General features: G+C 42.4%; 1 protein-coding gene across 4 annotated transcripts in view; it reads right to left on the minus strand.

Annotated features, from left to right (window-relative positions):
- The window catches only part of LOC119966446 (rho GTPase-activating protein 21-like), a 310,278-nt gene that overhangs the window by 145,104 nt on the left and 149,791 nt on the right, over positions 1 to 15,383 (minus strand). For all 4 annotated transcript variants that reach the window (XM_038798135.1, XM_038798139.1, XM_038798136.1 and 1 more), the window contains 2 exons: positions 4,860 to 4,952; positions 3,053 to 3,131 (listed from right to left, as the gene is read on the minus strand). In XM_038798135.1, the coding sequence (XP_038654063.1) occupies positions 3,053 to 3,131; positions 4,860 to 4,952 (172 nt within the window). The remainder of the gene's footprint in view (positions 1 to 3,052; positions 3,132 to 4,859; positions 4,953 to 15,383) is intronic.

Below are 15,383 nucleotides of genomic sequence, written 5' to 3' on the forward strand. Positions count from 1 at the left end.
AGGTCACTGAAAGGGGCAACACAGGTGAAGAAGGTAGTCAAGAAGGCATACGGCATGCTTGCCTTCATCGGCTGGGGCATTAAGTATAAAAATTGGCAATTCACGTTGCAGCTGTATAGAACCTTAGTCAGGCCACACTTGGAGTTTAGTGTTCAATTCTGGTCGCCACATTACCAGAAGGATGTGGAGGCTTTAGACAGGGTGCAGAAGAGATTTACCAGGTTGCCTGGTATGGAGGGCATTAACTATGAGGAGAGTTGAATAAACTCGGATTGTTCTCACTGGAAAGACGGAGATTGAGGGGCGACCTGATAGAGCTCTACAAAATTGAGGGGCATAGACAGGGTAGATAGTCAGAGACTTTTCCCTAGGGTAGAGGGGTCAATTACTAGGGGGCATAGGTTTAAGGTGCGAGGGGCAAGGTTTAGAGGAGATGTACGAGGTAAGTATTTTACATAGAGGGTAGTGGGTGCCTGGAACCCACTGCCGAAGGTGGTGGTGGAAGCAGGGACGTAGTGACATTTAGGAGGCATCTTGACAAATACATGAATAGGATGGGAATCGAGGGAATCGCGGAAGTGTGGAAGATTTTAGTTTAGACGGGCAGCATGGTCGGCGCAGGCTTGGAGGGCCGAAGGGCTTATTCCTGTGCTGCACTTTTTTGTTCTTTGTGCTTATTGTCACAAGTAGGCTTCAATGAAGTTACTGTTAAAAGCCCCTCGTCACCACATTTTGGTGCCTGTTCGGGGAGGCCAGTATGGGAATGCTGGTCTTGTTCTGCATTACAAGCCAGCTCTTTAGCCCGCTGTGCTAAACGTCAATTATAAACACTATGAAGGCATTTTGTGGTTTACACGCATTGGCAGGAATAACATTACTTTAAATCAACTCCTAAAAAAAAGTGTCTTTATTAATAGGATATAATTCATACTTCACAAACTGATCAGCTACACCAAGCCCCGAACAAGTCGTCAATCCTATAATATGGCCAAAGCATGAAATTAAACATAAAGTCAGATATTGCTATAATTTGTTAGCCTGTTTCAACATATTTATTTGCAAATTCATCAACTCCTACCACTGATTGGAAACCATGATGTGGAGATGCCGGCGTTGGACTGGGGTGAGCACAGTAAGAAGTCTTACAACACCAGGTTAAAGTCCAACAGGTTTGTTTCAAACACGAGCTTTCGGAGCACTGCTCCTTCCTCACCTGAGGAAGGAGCAATGCTCCGAAAGCTCGTATTTGAAACTAACCTGTTGGACTTTAACCTGGTGTCGTAAGACTTCTTACTGATTGGAAAGGCACAGGAATGATTGTGCATGCACACTCAGACTGCATTGCTGCCACTGGCGCATACACAACTGATCCTGGCACCTTTCCCTCAGTTACGAGGACAGAGCATCAAATCCCATTTCAGATTCCTGTTTTATTATTGTGGATAACCTGTTAGGAAAATAAAGGTAGTTTTAAAGAATTTATATTAAGTTTTAGGTCAGCTAATTTGATTGCCATTGGAGGTATTTAGTGAGACGGAAGGCAGCTCTCACAGCTCTGTTAGAAGCAGTTGGTTTAAGAAGGCTGAAGAGGGAACATCTCTCTCAGCCTTGCTGGAACAAAAGTCTTACTATGAAGTAATGGTTAAGAAAACAGATGTCAGAAACCTAAAGTCCAGTTAGTTAAGGGAACTAGATAAATGAAAATGCGTTTCAAAGTCCAGAGTTAATGGAACAGAGGAAATTGGGAACCAGAACAGATTACTCTTCAGTAAAGTCAGAGTTTAAAAGGCTGTCATGTGAGAGTACCTTTAAGAAATTTGTGTTTAAGAAATGTACCTTTAAGAAAGCTTAAAGGATTACTTTGTGTTGTAGTCTTTGGGGGTTGTATTTGAATTAATGGTTGCTAAGATGTTCACTGTATGTTTTAAAAAGATTAACTTGAGTTCAGAGAATAAACTTTGGGGTATATCATGGAGTTCACCTGACCCACAACTTTTAATAGATTGTGGTATAGGGAGCACACGGCCCACTCTACAGGTGTGGGACAGCAGAAATGGAAAAGTATTTTTTAAAGCAAAACAGTGTTTATTCTATGAACTCAAGTTGACCTTTTTAAAACATAGTGAACATCTTAGCAACCATTAATTCAGTTACAACCCCAAAGACTACAACACTAAGTAATCATTTAAGCTTTCCTTTTAACATCCATAATACTTAAAATCATAACCTTTAACAGAGGCACATCAGGTTAAAGTCACTACTGAGTGCAGTTATTAGTTTTAAATCACAAAAGGATCGATTTACATCTTTAGATTACAGGGAGAGAGAGACTCATACACCTTCTGGCTGTGACTGCAGCTATCCAGCTCTGAAAACAAAACTAAAACACACACTGCAGCAAACAGCCTAAAACGAAAGTAAAAAGCTGACAGACAGCCCAGCTCCACCCACCCTCTGACATCACTGATAAACATCCATTTCTTAAAGGTACTCTCACATGACAAGGCATTGAATCGTGAGAGGCCATTAAGATATCAGCAGTCGTGCTAAGGTTTGTGAGAAATTACTAGTTTGGTAGGCATTATTTTAATAATTTTGGAAATTGGCGCCTGCATCTCGGATTTGTATAAAAGCCTTTATGACAAAGAAAACCTGAGGGGAGAGGTGTAAAACTTGAAAGCGAAACCTTGATGGAAGCAGCGGAGTCTAAAAATGCAACTTTTGAAAGTGTATGTTAATGAGACCATTGTAACTTAAGATGTACTTTGTTATCTGTGTTAATCTTAAAATTGGTGTAATTGTTAAGATAATAGGAGAGTAAAGCAGTACTATATCACAATCCAAGTTTTTTCATGTTTAATAAATGTTTTTCTTGTTAAAATTAATTAGCAGTTTTGTGATTCTGTTCCTCCATGTTTTCTTTTTTTTTAAAGTAAAAACAACGATCTTTTAAACCAGGGTTCTATTCTGGAATCTTCCCGTCCAGTTATAACATCAATTGGGATTGCACCAAACCTTGCCAATTTTTTTTAAAAAAAAGAAGCATTCATACCTGTCTTGAATCAAGGCGATAACTTGGGAGTATGTTTTTCCAATAATGCTTTCCCCGTTTACTTTGACAATTCGGTCACCTGAGTTGCAGAAAGAAAGAATTCCAACTAAAAATTTGAAGTAATCATGAAAACAGCAGATTTAACAAATTATGCCTTTTTGTCAGATTTAATAACCATTTAGGGTGAGATAATTTCCAATGATCTGAAACTGACTGAACACTGCATTGTTTATTTTCAAATACAAGGGTTGAATTCATTGTTACTTGAAGTGAATTACATAATATGGTTTCTAAATTAAGTTTCTTTAAACTGAATCACAATTTGGAGTAGGTGATTTCCAATAGTTAATAATCTTTAAATGGGACAGCACGGTGGCACAGTAGTTAGCACTACTGCCTAGCAATGTCAAGGACCCAGGTTCGAACCCAATCCTGGTCACTGTGTGGGTGGAGTTTGCGCATTCTCCCCGTGTCTGCGTGGGTCTCATCCCCACAACCCAAAGATGTGCAGGGTAGGTGGATTGGCCACGATAAATTGCCCCTTAAAAAAAATCTTTAAACAAACAAAAATGTTTAAGAAATCTGACTATTAATTAAATAAGTTTTTGTAAAGATCACATTTATCAAGTCTGCAGTCCTAGTCACCTCCTTTACAGCCAGATGCAGAATCTCCTTTTTAGTCATACAGGAAGCACATACATCTGCCATATATAGAAAAGATCAGAAATTTACAACATTTAATCTTAATCTTTCTTAATAATCGCTTATTGTCACGAGTAGGCTTCAATGAAGTTACTGTGAAAAGCCCCTAGTCGCCACATTCCGGGGCCTGTTCGGTGAGACCGGCACGGGAACTGAACCCGCGTTGCTGGCCTTGTTCTGCATTGCAAGCTGTTTAGCCCATTGTGTTAAACAAACCCCTAAAAACTACAACATAGAAACAGGCCATTGTTTATGCTTTTACTCCTGTGATGAAACTCAAAATACTTACCTAAATCGCCAGTTGGGAGTTATTTTTGTTACAACGACCTCCATGTCCTCTGCATGTCCATACCAACAGCCATACTAGATCTCAGGTGGGTGCATTGCCACAACTGGTACCACTCTCAATGACTTTGGCAACAATGGATGGCTGCTAGCCTCTGACTGGCAGTAGCTCTCAGCAGGCAGGATTTCTCTGCGAGGTCCCAGCAGTGGAAGGCCCCATGGTGCCACATGATTCCGTCAAGCCTCCCCATAGAACTGACAACAGTATTCTTACCAGTTCAACAATAAGTGGGTGAGAGTCTAGACAGAATTCTGGCCTTGCAAGCTACAACTTTCACAGTAAATACAGTTTAAAGAATTACAAATTATATCCTACAATCAATATTGAATAACTTCAAGCCCTATTAAGGAACCAATCTTTCTCAATGACCTGGAATGAAATGGAATGATCTAAATGAAAAAAATATTAATTACAGGATCAGAACATGGTTTGGCTGGAAATTTGAGAAGCAATAACGAATTTTATTTACAGTAAGAGGCTGGCTAGGAGACGTTCAGCTAGAGAAAATAAATTCTCCATTTGCACACCTTCACAAAAATGTCACTAAAATGCAATGATCTGTACAATTAAAGGATCGTTACTCATGACTTATACTTGAGTGCAGTTATTTTAACAGTGCTACATAGAAGTTGCACCTTTTCTATAATTTATAGCAAAGTTTAAACTTCTGTATAATGTAGGTACAGCCAGGCGCACAAAATGTGGCTATGCAACTAAGTGCTCTAACTAATAATACAAAGCACAAGGATCTTTCAGTACCTGTACATAATCCAGCTCCATGTGCTGGCCCACCTTCTTTAACCTGTTTTACAAAGATGGTGTCCATTGGTTCCAGTTTGCCTCTGGTTTGTCCTGTAAAATAAAATAGACACTTGTACGTCAACTTAAAAGGCAGAACTTTCACATGGGACTCTGAAAATTTGAAATTAAAACCATTTAAAAAATATCTTTAAAAGTGTTAATTGGATGTCAATAAAGTTGTTAAACGCCATTCGTCAAAATTATAGGAGTCAATCTGCATCAACTCAAACACAACAATCTAAACCACCCAAGCATAGATTATCAGGTGTGCTCTCAACAGCTATGTAGCCAAAGTAGGATGTCACAGATTACAGTTTAATACAGCACTTAAAAATAACAAAATTATTCAATTGAAACACAGATATGTTTACCTGGACTAAATATTGAGTTGTACACTATAGAAATAATTTAAAAATATTAAAATATACTTTGCAACACACTGAAATACTCCAATGTAGAATTTACAACAAATGCCTATTGCTTAATATCTATCTGCTACAATTGCCTATTGAAATGAGTTTTACCATAAACCACTCAAAACTTATTTGAAGAACAAGATTATGGGGATCAATCTGGATGATTTTGAGGAACAACCAATAGGAGAACATTGAAGGAGCAAAGTGGTAGTACCTGAAATATAGTTGCAGGTGAATACCAACTGGAAGTGTCAGTTTTTTAAAAAATGAAGAAAGCAGCAGTTGTGAGTTTACCAGATTATTAAATTCAGGGTTTTGTGGAAAAGGGCATTTAACTTCTTAAACTCAGCAAACAGGTTGAGCAAGACTGAGCATATGCAACAGAAGACGCACGGCAATGCCAACAAAGAAGAAAAAGTGCATTTTGCTGCGAGACGTTACATTACCTCACAGAGGGGCATTACCAAAAACACAGGAAAATCCCAAAGAAATTAACATACCAGAATACCCGTGGAGTTGCTCAGTGATTCAGAGTATTTACTGTTTGTAACAACAGGCGTGTTGATATCATATGACAGTTAACATCTAACCCAATCATTTATAGTCTGAATTAATCATGGATACGGAATTGACTGAAGGACAGGAAATAGTAGTGGTGAACGGTTATTACTGGAACTGGAGGACGGTTTATAGTCGAGTTCCCCAAGGGTCAGTTTTAGAACCCCTGCTCTTCCTGATATATATTAATGAACCAGATCTTGGCATAGAAGGCAAATTTCAAAATTTGCAGGTGACACATAACTTGGAAATATTCTGAACCGTGAGGAGGATAGGGAGCACGGTAGCATTGTGGATAGCACAATTGCTTCACAGCTCCAGGGTCCCAGGTTCGATTCCGGCTTGGGTCACTGTCTGTGCGGAGCCTGCACATCCTCCCCGTGTGTGCGTGGGTTTCCGCCGGGTGCTCGGGTTTCCTCCCACAGTCCAAAGATGTGCAGGTTAGGTGGATTGGCCATGAAAAATTGCCCTTAGTGTTGGATGGGGTTACTGGGTTATGGGGATAGGCTGGAGGTGTTGACCTCGGGTAGGGTGCTCTTTCCAAGAGCCGGTGCAGACTCGATGGGCCGAGTGGCCTCCTTCTGCACTGTAAATTCTATGATCTATGAAAAGGACAGAGGTTGATGGAATGTGTGGACAATTGGCTAAGTAAATTTAATGCAAGTGTGAAATGATTCATTTGGTGGGAAGAATGAAGAGAGACAATATTCAACAACTGCCACACTGAGGGGCTGGTTTAGCACAGTGGGCTAAACAGCTGGCTTGTAATGCAGAACGAGGCCAGCAGCTCAGGTTCAATTCCCGTACCGGCCTCCCCGTACAGGCCTCCCCGTACAGGCCTCCCCGAATGTGGCGACTAGGGACTTTTCACAGTAACTTCATTGACGCCTGCTTGTGACAATAAGCAATTATATTGTTATTATTATTATTTTAAAGGGGATGCAGGAACAGAAGAACCAGAGAGTGTTTAAATCATTGAAGGTGACTGGGCAGCTTGAGAGAGCAGCTAAAGTGTACTGGATCCCGGGCTTTTTAAATAGGGGCATGGACTACAACAGCAAGGAATTTTGATAAGCCTGTACAAAACACTGATTCGGCCTCAACTGCAATACTGTGTCCAAAGCTGGGCGCCAGCCTAGAAAGGATGTGAGGGTGCAGAGAAGATTCACAAAAATGAAGCTCCTCATCCCTGGATGATACACATATTGGAGGAGCTGGGATTGTTTTCCTTGGAGAAGGTTGACAGGATCTGACAGAGGTACTCAAAATCATGAAGGGATGGAAAAAGGAGATAGGGAGAAACTGTTCCCATTGGTGGAAGGATTCAAAACCAGCAGGCACAGATTTAAGGCAATTGATGAAAGCATCAATGGTTAGGATATGGAACGCACACAATCTAACAATGTGGTTGAGGCTGATTCAATTGAGGCATTTAAAAGGGCCATTATCTGGAACTGAAAGATTTGCAAGGCTAAGGGCAAAAATCAGGCGAGTGGCACTAGGCAAATTGTTCTTGCAGGGAATCAGTATGGACATGGCAGGCCATGTCTGTGTAATAACCATCCAATGAATCTAGTTAAATTCCATTCTTCAAATGCATTCTGGAACTTATAGTACAGAGAAAGTGGGAGAGAAAAGAGGAGAGGTGAGAATGGAGGAAGGGTGGCAGAGAGGCTGGTTCAAATTAGTTCAGTGCAATTCAGTAGGGGGAGGGAATGGTTGTAATGAGGTGATCATCTGTGATCGTCAATGTTGGGGCGAGTCAAGCGTTGTGAGGGTCAGAGATGTAGAGATGTGAGGTCTCGGGGCCAAATTGGGAAGACATTCATTGAAGGCAACACTTCCTCATAAAGCCAATCCTCAATGCTTCCAGCAGCCATAAGCAGCTCACAGCCAAAAAACAAACAGGTTAGTTGGTTTGGTCATGATTAACTGCCTGTTACTGATCAAAACATGTGCAGGTTAAATGGTGTAATGGGGAGTGGGCCTAGGTAGAGTGCTCTTTCAGACCCAATGGGCCCACAAACATGCCTATCTGGGGGAGAACTAATCCCCTTCCACTCTCCACACAGCGTTTCTGCCAAAATTCCCCAAAGTTCCTTCAAGCAGTAACTACCCTGTGTGCGACCACTTACTCCATGGCTGCCACCAGAAGTCTACAGACTCCAATATTAATATGAAGGTGATTTCAAAGATAAGTGAAGGAACAATTGCCCGGGAAAAGTTCAGAAGAATCTGTGATCACAACCCAATTAAAACAATAAATTGGGACTTCCGGATTTTGTGCATTCAGGCTGCACAGGGGACATTATTCACACCAACATAATCTGATTTCAACTCTTTGTAAAGGCAGTGTAGACATGTAAATCGAAGAAGATAGAAGGTGGTTTGGACAAATGCACAGAAAGCAGGGGTAACACACAGATCTTATGGTGCTTCCCTGCAATTTCATGTAGGGTGCAGTCAGTAGCTGGGAAGTGCACACACTTATCCAGCAGCAGGAAAAATAAATTGTGGTTGGAGGAAATGAAGTCTCAGATACAGCATGGAACACGATTATAATCGGGCCGGAAAAGGGAGTGCATATTCTGATTCACTTACATCTGTGGTTAAATTCCCCATCCTTTTACATCCTGGCTTGCCAAGAATTCTCCAGCACATCACTCCTCACACCCACTCAAATTTTATCAGCAGCCAGCCTTCACTTTCTATGCATTTCATCATTTCCCCCATGCTATTTCAATGACTAAACAATGAGAAGACAGAGTATGCCAATTATCAAGATAGTGACTTTGCCAGAACCAATGTATGCTCTTTCTTTTCGCTTCCAAGGCCCTCTCCCATGGATTGTCTGTATCCATGGAGCTTAAAGCACAACTTACAGATAAGACCATTCGTCGATTGACACAGCTGTGCAGACTTTGGATGTTAACCTGCCTGTCTCCTTAACAGTGGCACAAACTTTATTCAAGGCTTTAGTGTCACTGACAGTCCCAAAGTTAGTCTGTAGCAGAGATGTGCACTAGCCCAGGAGAGGGGTAACCGGTAAGGACTTGTGAGGAGGCAGGAGACAATGCCTGAATGAAAAGGAGATCCAGTTAAAAGCAAATGAGGTTCACGGGATAAGTTCTGCTAAGACTTTTTCAGGTTTAGATATAGATCAAGAGGCAAGTTCTGATGTAGCTTAACTGACTTGAAGGTTGTTAGTTCTATCTTGTCAAACAAGGAACTGCCTGGTAGTGGCAATTATGTCAGCCAGCTGAAGTAGTTAGTTCAATTGGTGTTAATTATTACACGAGGAGGCAACCCCGAGTGAGTTGCAAATTAGATTCACGTGGGAATTCAGTGCACGGGGAATAGAGGTGCTTTAAGTAAGGTTTATTGCAACTCGTAAGTGTGTTAACTATTAGTCACATTTATCAATATTTATCAATACTTGTTAAGGTTTATCAATATTGGTACAGTTTATTAAGTTAAGGCCAAGTAAAATTAATATAAGTAAACCAAAGTAAAGTAACGACATGGCAGGGCAGCTCAATCACATTGACTTTATGTCCTGCAGTTATATGGGAAGTAGTGGACACTACTATCAACCGAGACAACCACATGTGCAGCAAGTGTCACCATCTGCAGGAACTCGAGCTCCGGCGTTTGGTGCTCAAGCGGCAGCCGGAGTCACTGTACCCCATTCCACGAGGCTAAGAGCTTCATGGGCAGCACATACATATGGCCACACCACATGCTAAGAGCATGGAGGCAAAAAGGTAATGGGCTTAGCTGCAGAGATGGAGGAGGAAAAAGAGGGGAAGAGCAGCAGTGATAGATGATCAGTTAGAGGAATAGGCAGGAGATTCTATGATCACAGATGTGATTTCAGGATGGTATTTTGCCTCTCTGGTACCAGGTTCATGGATATCACCAAATGGCTAAAGAGCATTCTGGAGGCTGAGGGTGCACAGCCAGACGTCAAGGTCCACATTGGTACCAATGATACAGATAGAAATAGGGTTGAGGTCCTCCAGACTGAGATTATGGGAGTTAGGAAAGAGATGAGCGCGCAGGATCTCAAAATGTAGTGATCCCTGAATTACTCCCAAATGCAACATATGAACGCGTGGCTGGAGAAGTGTTGCAGGAGGGAGGACTTCACATTTCTGGGGAATTGGGAATGGTTCTGAGAGGTGGGTTCTGTGGAAACCTGGTCTACACCTGTACTGGATCAGAAAAAATATCCATGCAGATGACCATGGGAAATAGGAAAAAGCCAATCAGCCCCTTCAGCCTGGTCTGCCATTCAATAAGATCATGGCTAATCTAACATTCACGAAGTCCATTTTGCCGTCTTCTCTCCATAAACTTAATTCCCCTACTGATTAAAAACCAGATCTCAGCCATGAAAATATTCCAAGGACTCGACCTCCATAGATTCCTGGAATACAAAATTCCAAACATTCACCACTCAGCGAACAAATTTGCTGGTGTTGTTAGGGAGGGTTAAAATAAATTGGCACGGGATGGGAATCTGCGGACAGACTCAGATCGGACAAATTCAAAGCAGGTCTCAGAAAATTAGCGAGTGACTGCAAGACAGAAGAAGCAACGGTTAAAATGGTACAGCACAAGAATTTGACCATGTTAAAAGGTATATATTTAAATAGAAGGAGGAGAGGAAACAAAGCTGAGGACAGAGATAGACATATAACAACATATCATTGCTGTAACGGGAAGTTGATTTTTAAAGAGGAGCAAAAGTGACAGCTCAACACTCCTGGATATAGGGTGTTCAGACAGGATGGAGGGGGAGCTAAAAAAGGTAGGGGTGCAGCATTATTGGTTGAAGAATGAATTATAGCTATGAGGAGGGATGGTATACTAAATTAATCATCAAATGAAGCCATATTGATTGAGATTAGAAATAAAAAAAAGAGCAGTGACACTACTAGGGAATGCCTTACAGACCCCAAAATAACAAGGAAGACTGAAGTGCAAATATATAGGGAAATCCATGCAGATACAGAATATGCATACTCCACACAATCACCCAAAGCCAGAATCGAACTGCTGTGAGGCAGCAGTGCTAACCACTGTGCCACTATGCCATCGAGTGTTGACCATTGGATCCGCCTTGTTTCTTTCTTGTTCTTGGGTGTTTGCATGGTTTTCCTCCGGGAGATCCAGTTTCCTCCCACGGTCCAAAGATTTGCACATTAGGTGGATTGGCCATTCTAAATTGCCCCGCAGTGTCCATTGGTTAGGTGGGGTTACAGGGATAGGGTGGATCCGTGGGTCAATGCCGACTGAGGGACTTTATGAATCTATGAATGTAGGCTGCTTTTGGATCGGATAATGTTTTAATTCAATGCAGGAGATTGGCACATGCCAGCCAATTCCCAGATTTCATGCTAGCAAGTCCAGTTCTCACTATGGTCTTTTATGTGGAGATGAGAACTAGTTTTGCACCGTAAATGTAATCACAGAGGAAGTAGTTACCTGGACACTTCCGGATTCCAGCAGTCAGTCACACCCCTTAGGCCAAGGTCAGGAGGGTGTGACTACAAGTGAGGCAGATGTGGGAAGCCAGAAGGTGACAATGAAGGAGCCTCAGCATTTTGCCTGTGTGGGAAAGAGCGGGAACTACCGGGATGGTGAGAAAACAGACCACAGTACCATGGTATAGGAGGCCGTTCAAGTTGTGGGAGTGAACAGAGTAGGAATAGCATAGTTAGTCAGTAGTCTTCCAGCACTACACTACTTGTTAATGAATATGTGCAGTAATGCGTCAGTTATCTCTTCTCTCGATGCTTTTAAAATTCATGGACCAGGGGTTTTATCCTCTTTTAGTCTGATTTGTTTATTTAATACAACCTCTTTCTGACTTGAAATGCGCTTCTCAATATTCTTACCATTCAATAGCAAGGCCATCTGTTCTAACTCCGTGGAAAATAGTGGTTAGCACTACTGCCTCAGTGTCAAGCTTAATTCCAGCCTTGGGGTGACTGTCTCTACGGGGTTTGTATGTTGTTATGGGCCAGAGTCTAGAAAACTCCAAGTATGTCATGGAGTTCACCTGGCCTACAACTGTTTATTAATTTTTGTTAGAGGTGTCTCTCTTTCTCTCTCTCTCTCTCTATATATATATATATATATATTATTTCTTATCACGTTATCAAATAATCTGGAAACAGCTTCTAAAATGCAGAGAGACAGGACAAGACTTCTCTGTCTGAATCTAGCAGCCAAATGTGAAAACAAAAGCAAAAAACTCAGAGCCACAAACAAGCCTAAACCAAAACAAAAGTAAAACTCAGCCCCAGCCCAGCTCCACCCACACAATGACATCACTGATGCCTTGTGATAAGACAAAACATTTCTTAAAGGGACACTCCCATGACAACGTTCTCCCAGTGCCTGTGTGTGAATTGCCTTCGGGTGCTCCTGTGTCCTCCCACAGTCCAAAGATGTGCAGGTTAGGTGGATTGGCCATGATCAATGTGCAGGGTTATGGGGCTAGAGCAGGGAAGTGGGCCTAGGTCGAACGCTCTTTCAGAGAGCCAGTGCAGACTTGATGGGTCAAATAGCCGCCTTCTGCACTGTAGGGATTCTACATATTTCTCTCATTTCTCTATTGTTACCTGTGATATTACTCTGTCCATCCTTTAATTTCCATTAATTCCATTTTTATTACTGCCATTGGCATCCTAAGAAAGCTGATGGATGTGCAGCAAATCAAATCTGTTGGGGAATGGGGTAGCTTCATTCATTTTATGGTGGCTGGAAACCAGCGAGAAGCAGGTTTTGCCACAAGTGCCACATATGAAGTGGTGATCAGGTGTCATTGTGGGTTGTTACCTTTCGTGTTGGTGACTTTTGCTAAGCCACAGTACCCACTGATCAACATGGTAGCAAACAGAGGCTCCAATGGTGCTGCCATTATTTTGCTCTGTTGTCTGCTAGTGTTTCCCAGGTATGAAAACAGATTTTTGGGGTTTTCATGTCATGCTTACGAGCAGGTTTGAAGCGGAGCTTTGAACATCTGACTGATCTTTGGGCTCTGGCTACCTTACCATACAATTGTTTACTGTGGAGGCATTGGTGATGATCTTTCAGGAATCACTGGAGGCCGGGAGGGTCCCAGAGGATTGGAAAATGGCCAATGTAACACCCCTGTTTAAGAAAGGACGGAGGCAGAAGACAGGAAATTATAGGCCGGTTAGTCTGACTTCCGTTGTTGGTAAGATTTGAGAGTCCATTGTTAAGGATGAGACTGCAGGGTACTTAGAAGTGCATGGTTAAATAGGACTGAGTCCGCACGGATTAGCCAAGGGGAGGTCATGCCTGACAAATCCGTTAGACATCTCTGAGGAAATTAGTAAGAAGTCTTACAACACCAGGTTAAAGTCCAACAGGTTTGATTCAAACACGAGCTTTCGGAGCGCAGCTCCTTCCTCAGGTGCGCTCCGAAAGCTCGTGTTTGAATCAAACCTGTTGGACTTTAACCTGGTGTTGTAAGACTTCTTACTGTGCTCACCCCAGTCCAACGCCGGCATCTCCACATCATGAGGAAATTAGACAAAGGAGAACCAGTGTACGTGATCTATTTAGATTTCTAGAAGGCCTTTGACATGATGCCATACAGGAGGCTGCTAAATAAGATAAGAGCCCATGGCGTTAGCAGCAAGATACTGACATGGATAGCGGCAGAAGGCAGACAGTGGGGATAAAGAGGTCCTTTTCAGGATGCCAGCTGGTGACTGGTGGCGTTCCGCAGGGGTCAGTGTTGGGACCGCATGTATTCACAATATACATGAATGATCTGGAAGAAGGAACTGAGGGCACTGTTGCTAAGTTTACAGATGATACAAATATATGAGGGACAGGTTGTGTTGAGAAAGAAGAGGCTATGAGGTTGTGCAATTTATTAGGATGAATATTGGCATAGACTATTTTCTAAATGGGAAAAAGCTTCAGAAATCAGAAGCAAAAAGGGACTTAAAAGAATCCTGAACTAGGACTCGTAAGGTTAATATGCAGGTTCAGTTGGCAGTTAGGAAAGCAAATGCAATGTTCGCATTCATTTTGAGAGGGCTAGAATACAAGAGCAGGGATGTACTGTTGAACCTGTATAAGGCTCTGATCAGACCCCATTTAGAGTATTGTGAGCAGTTTGGGGCCCCATTTCTGAGGAAGGATGTGCTGGCCTTGGAGAGGGTCCCATGGAGGTTCACAAGAATGATCCCCAGAACGAAGAACTTGTCAAATGAGGAGCGGCTGAGGACTCTGGGTCTGTACTCAGAGTTTAGAAGGCTGAAAGGGATGGAGGGGGGGATCTCGTTGAAACTTACAGAATACTGTGATGCCCAGATAGAGTCAACGTGGAACGGGTATTTTCACTAAAAGAAGAAATTAGAACTCGGGGGCATAGCCTCAGATTGATTGATATTTATTGTCACATGTACCGAAGTACAGTGAAAAGTATTTTTCTAAGGTCAAGGGAATGTACACAATACGTACATTGTAGACATAAGTACATTGACAGTGGTGCATCAACAAATAGTGATTGGTTACAGTGTGGAACCAGGCCAAACAAGAGCGTCATAGGGTATCGTGAATAGTATTCATACAGGAAACAGATCAGTCCAAGGGAGAGTCTTTGAGGAGTCTACGTGGGGAAGAAGCTGTTCGTACATCTGGATGTGCGGGTCTTCAGACTTCTGTATCTTCTGCCTGATGGAAGGTTCTGGAAGAGGGAAAAGCCTGGGTGAGGGGTCTCTGACAATGCTGTCTGCCTTTCTGGGGCAGTGGGAGGTGTGTGCAGAATCAATGGGAGGATGGCAAGCTTGTGAGATACGTAGGGCTGGGTTCACCAGACTCTGCAGTTTCTTATGATCTTGGGCTGAGCAGTTGCCATACCAAGTTCTAATGCAGCCGGATAGGATGCTCTCTATGGCACAACTGCAGAAGTTTTTGAGAGTCTATGCAGACATGCTGAATTTCATTAGCTTCCATAGTAAGTAGAGACGTTGTTGGGCTTTCTTGACTGTTGCATCAACATGAGTAGACCAGGACAGACTGTTGGTGATGGTAATCCCCAGGAACTTAAAGTTATCGACCATCTCTAGTTTGGAGCTACTGATGTAGATGGGGAGGGGGTGGGGGGGTTGTGCTACGCTTCCTGAAGTCGATGATCAGTTCCTTGGTCTTTCCAGCATTTAGAGAGAGGTTGTTTTCGATACACCATGCAACCAAGTGATCTATCTCCCCACTGAAGAACTATCTTTTAAAGCAGAGGTGAGGAGGAATTTCTTGAGCCAGAGGGTGGTGAATCTCTGGAACTCATTGTCTTTAAGACAGAGATAGATAGGTTCTTGATTAACAAGGGGATCAGGGTTATGGGGAGAAGACAGTTGATGAGAAACATATCAGCCATAATTGAATGGTGGAGCAGACTCGATGGGCCGAATGGCCTAATCTTATGGTCTTCTAAATAGAAAATCCGAGGATAAGCAAT

Source organism: Scyliorhinus canicula, chromosome 5 (assembly GCF_902713615.1).
Source record: "Scyliorhinus canicula chromosome 5, sScyCan1.1, whole genome shotgun sequence".
NCBI lineage: Eukaryota > Metazoa > Chordata > Chondrichthyes > Carcharhiniformes > Scyliorhinidae > Scyliorhinus > Scyliorhinus canicula.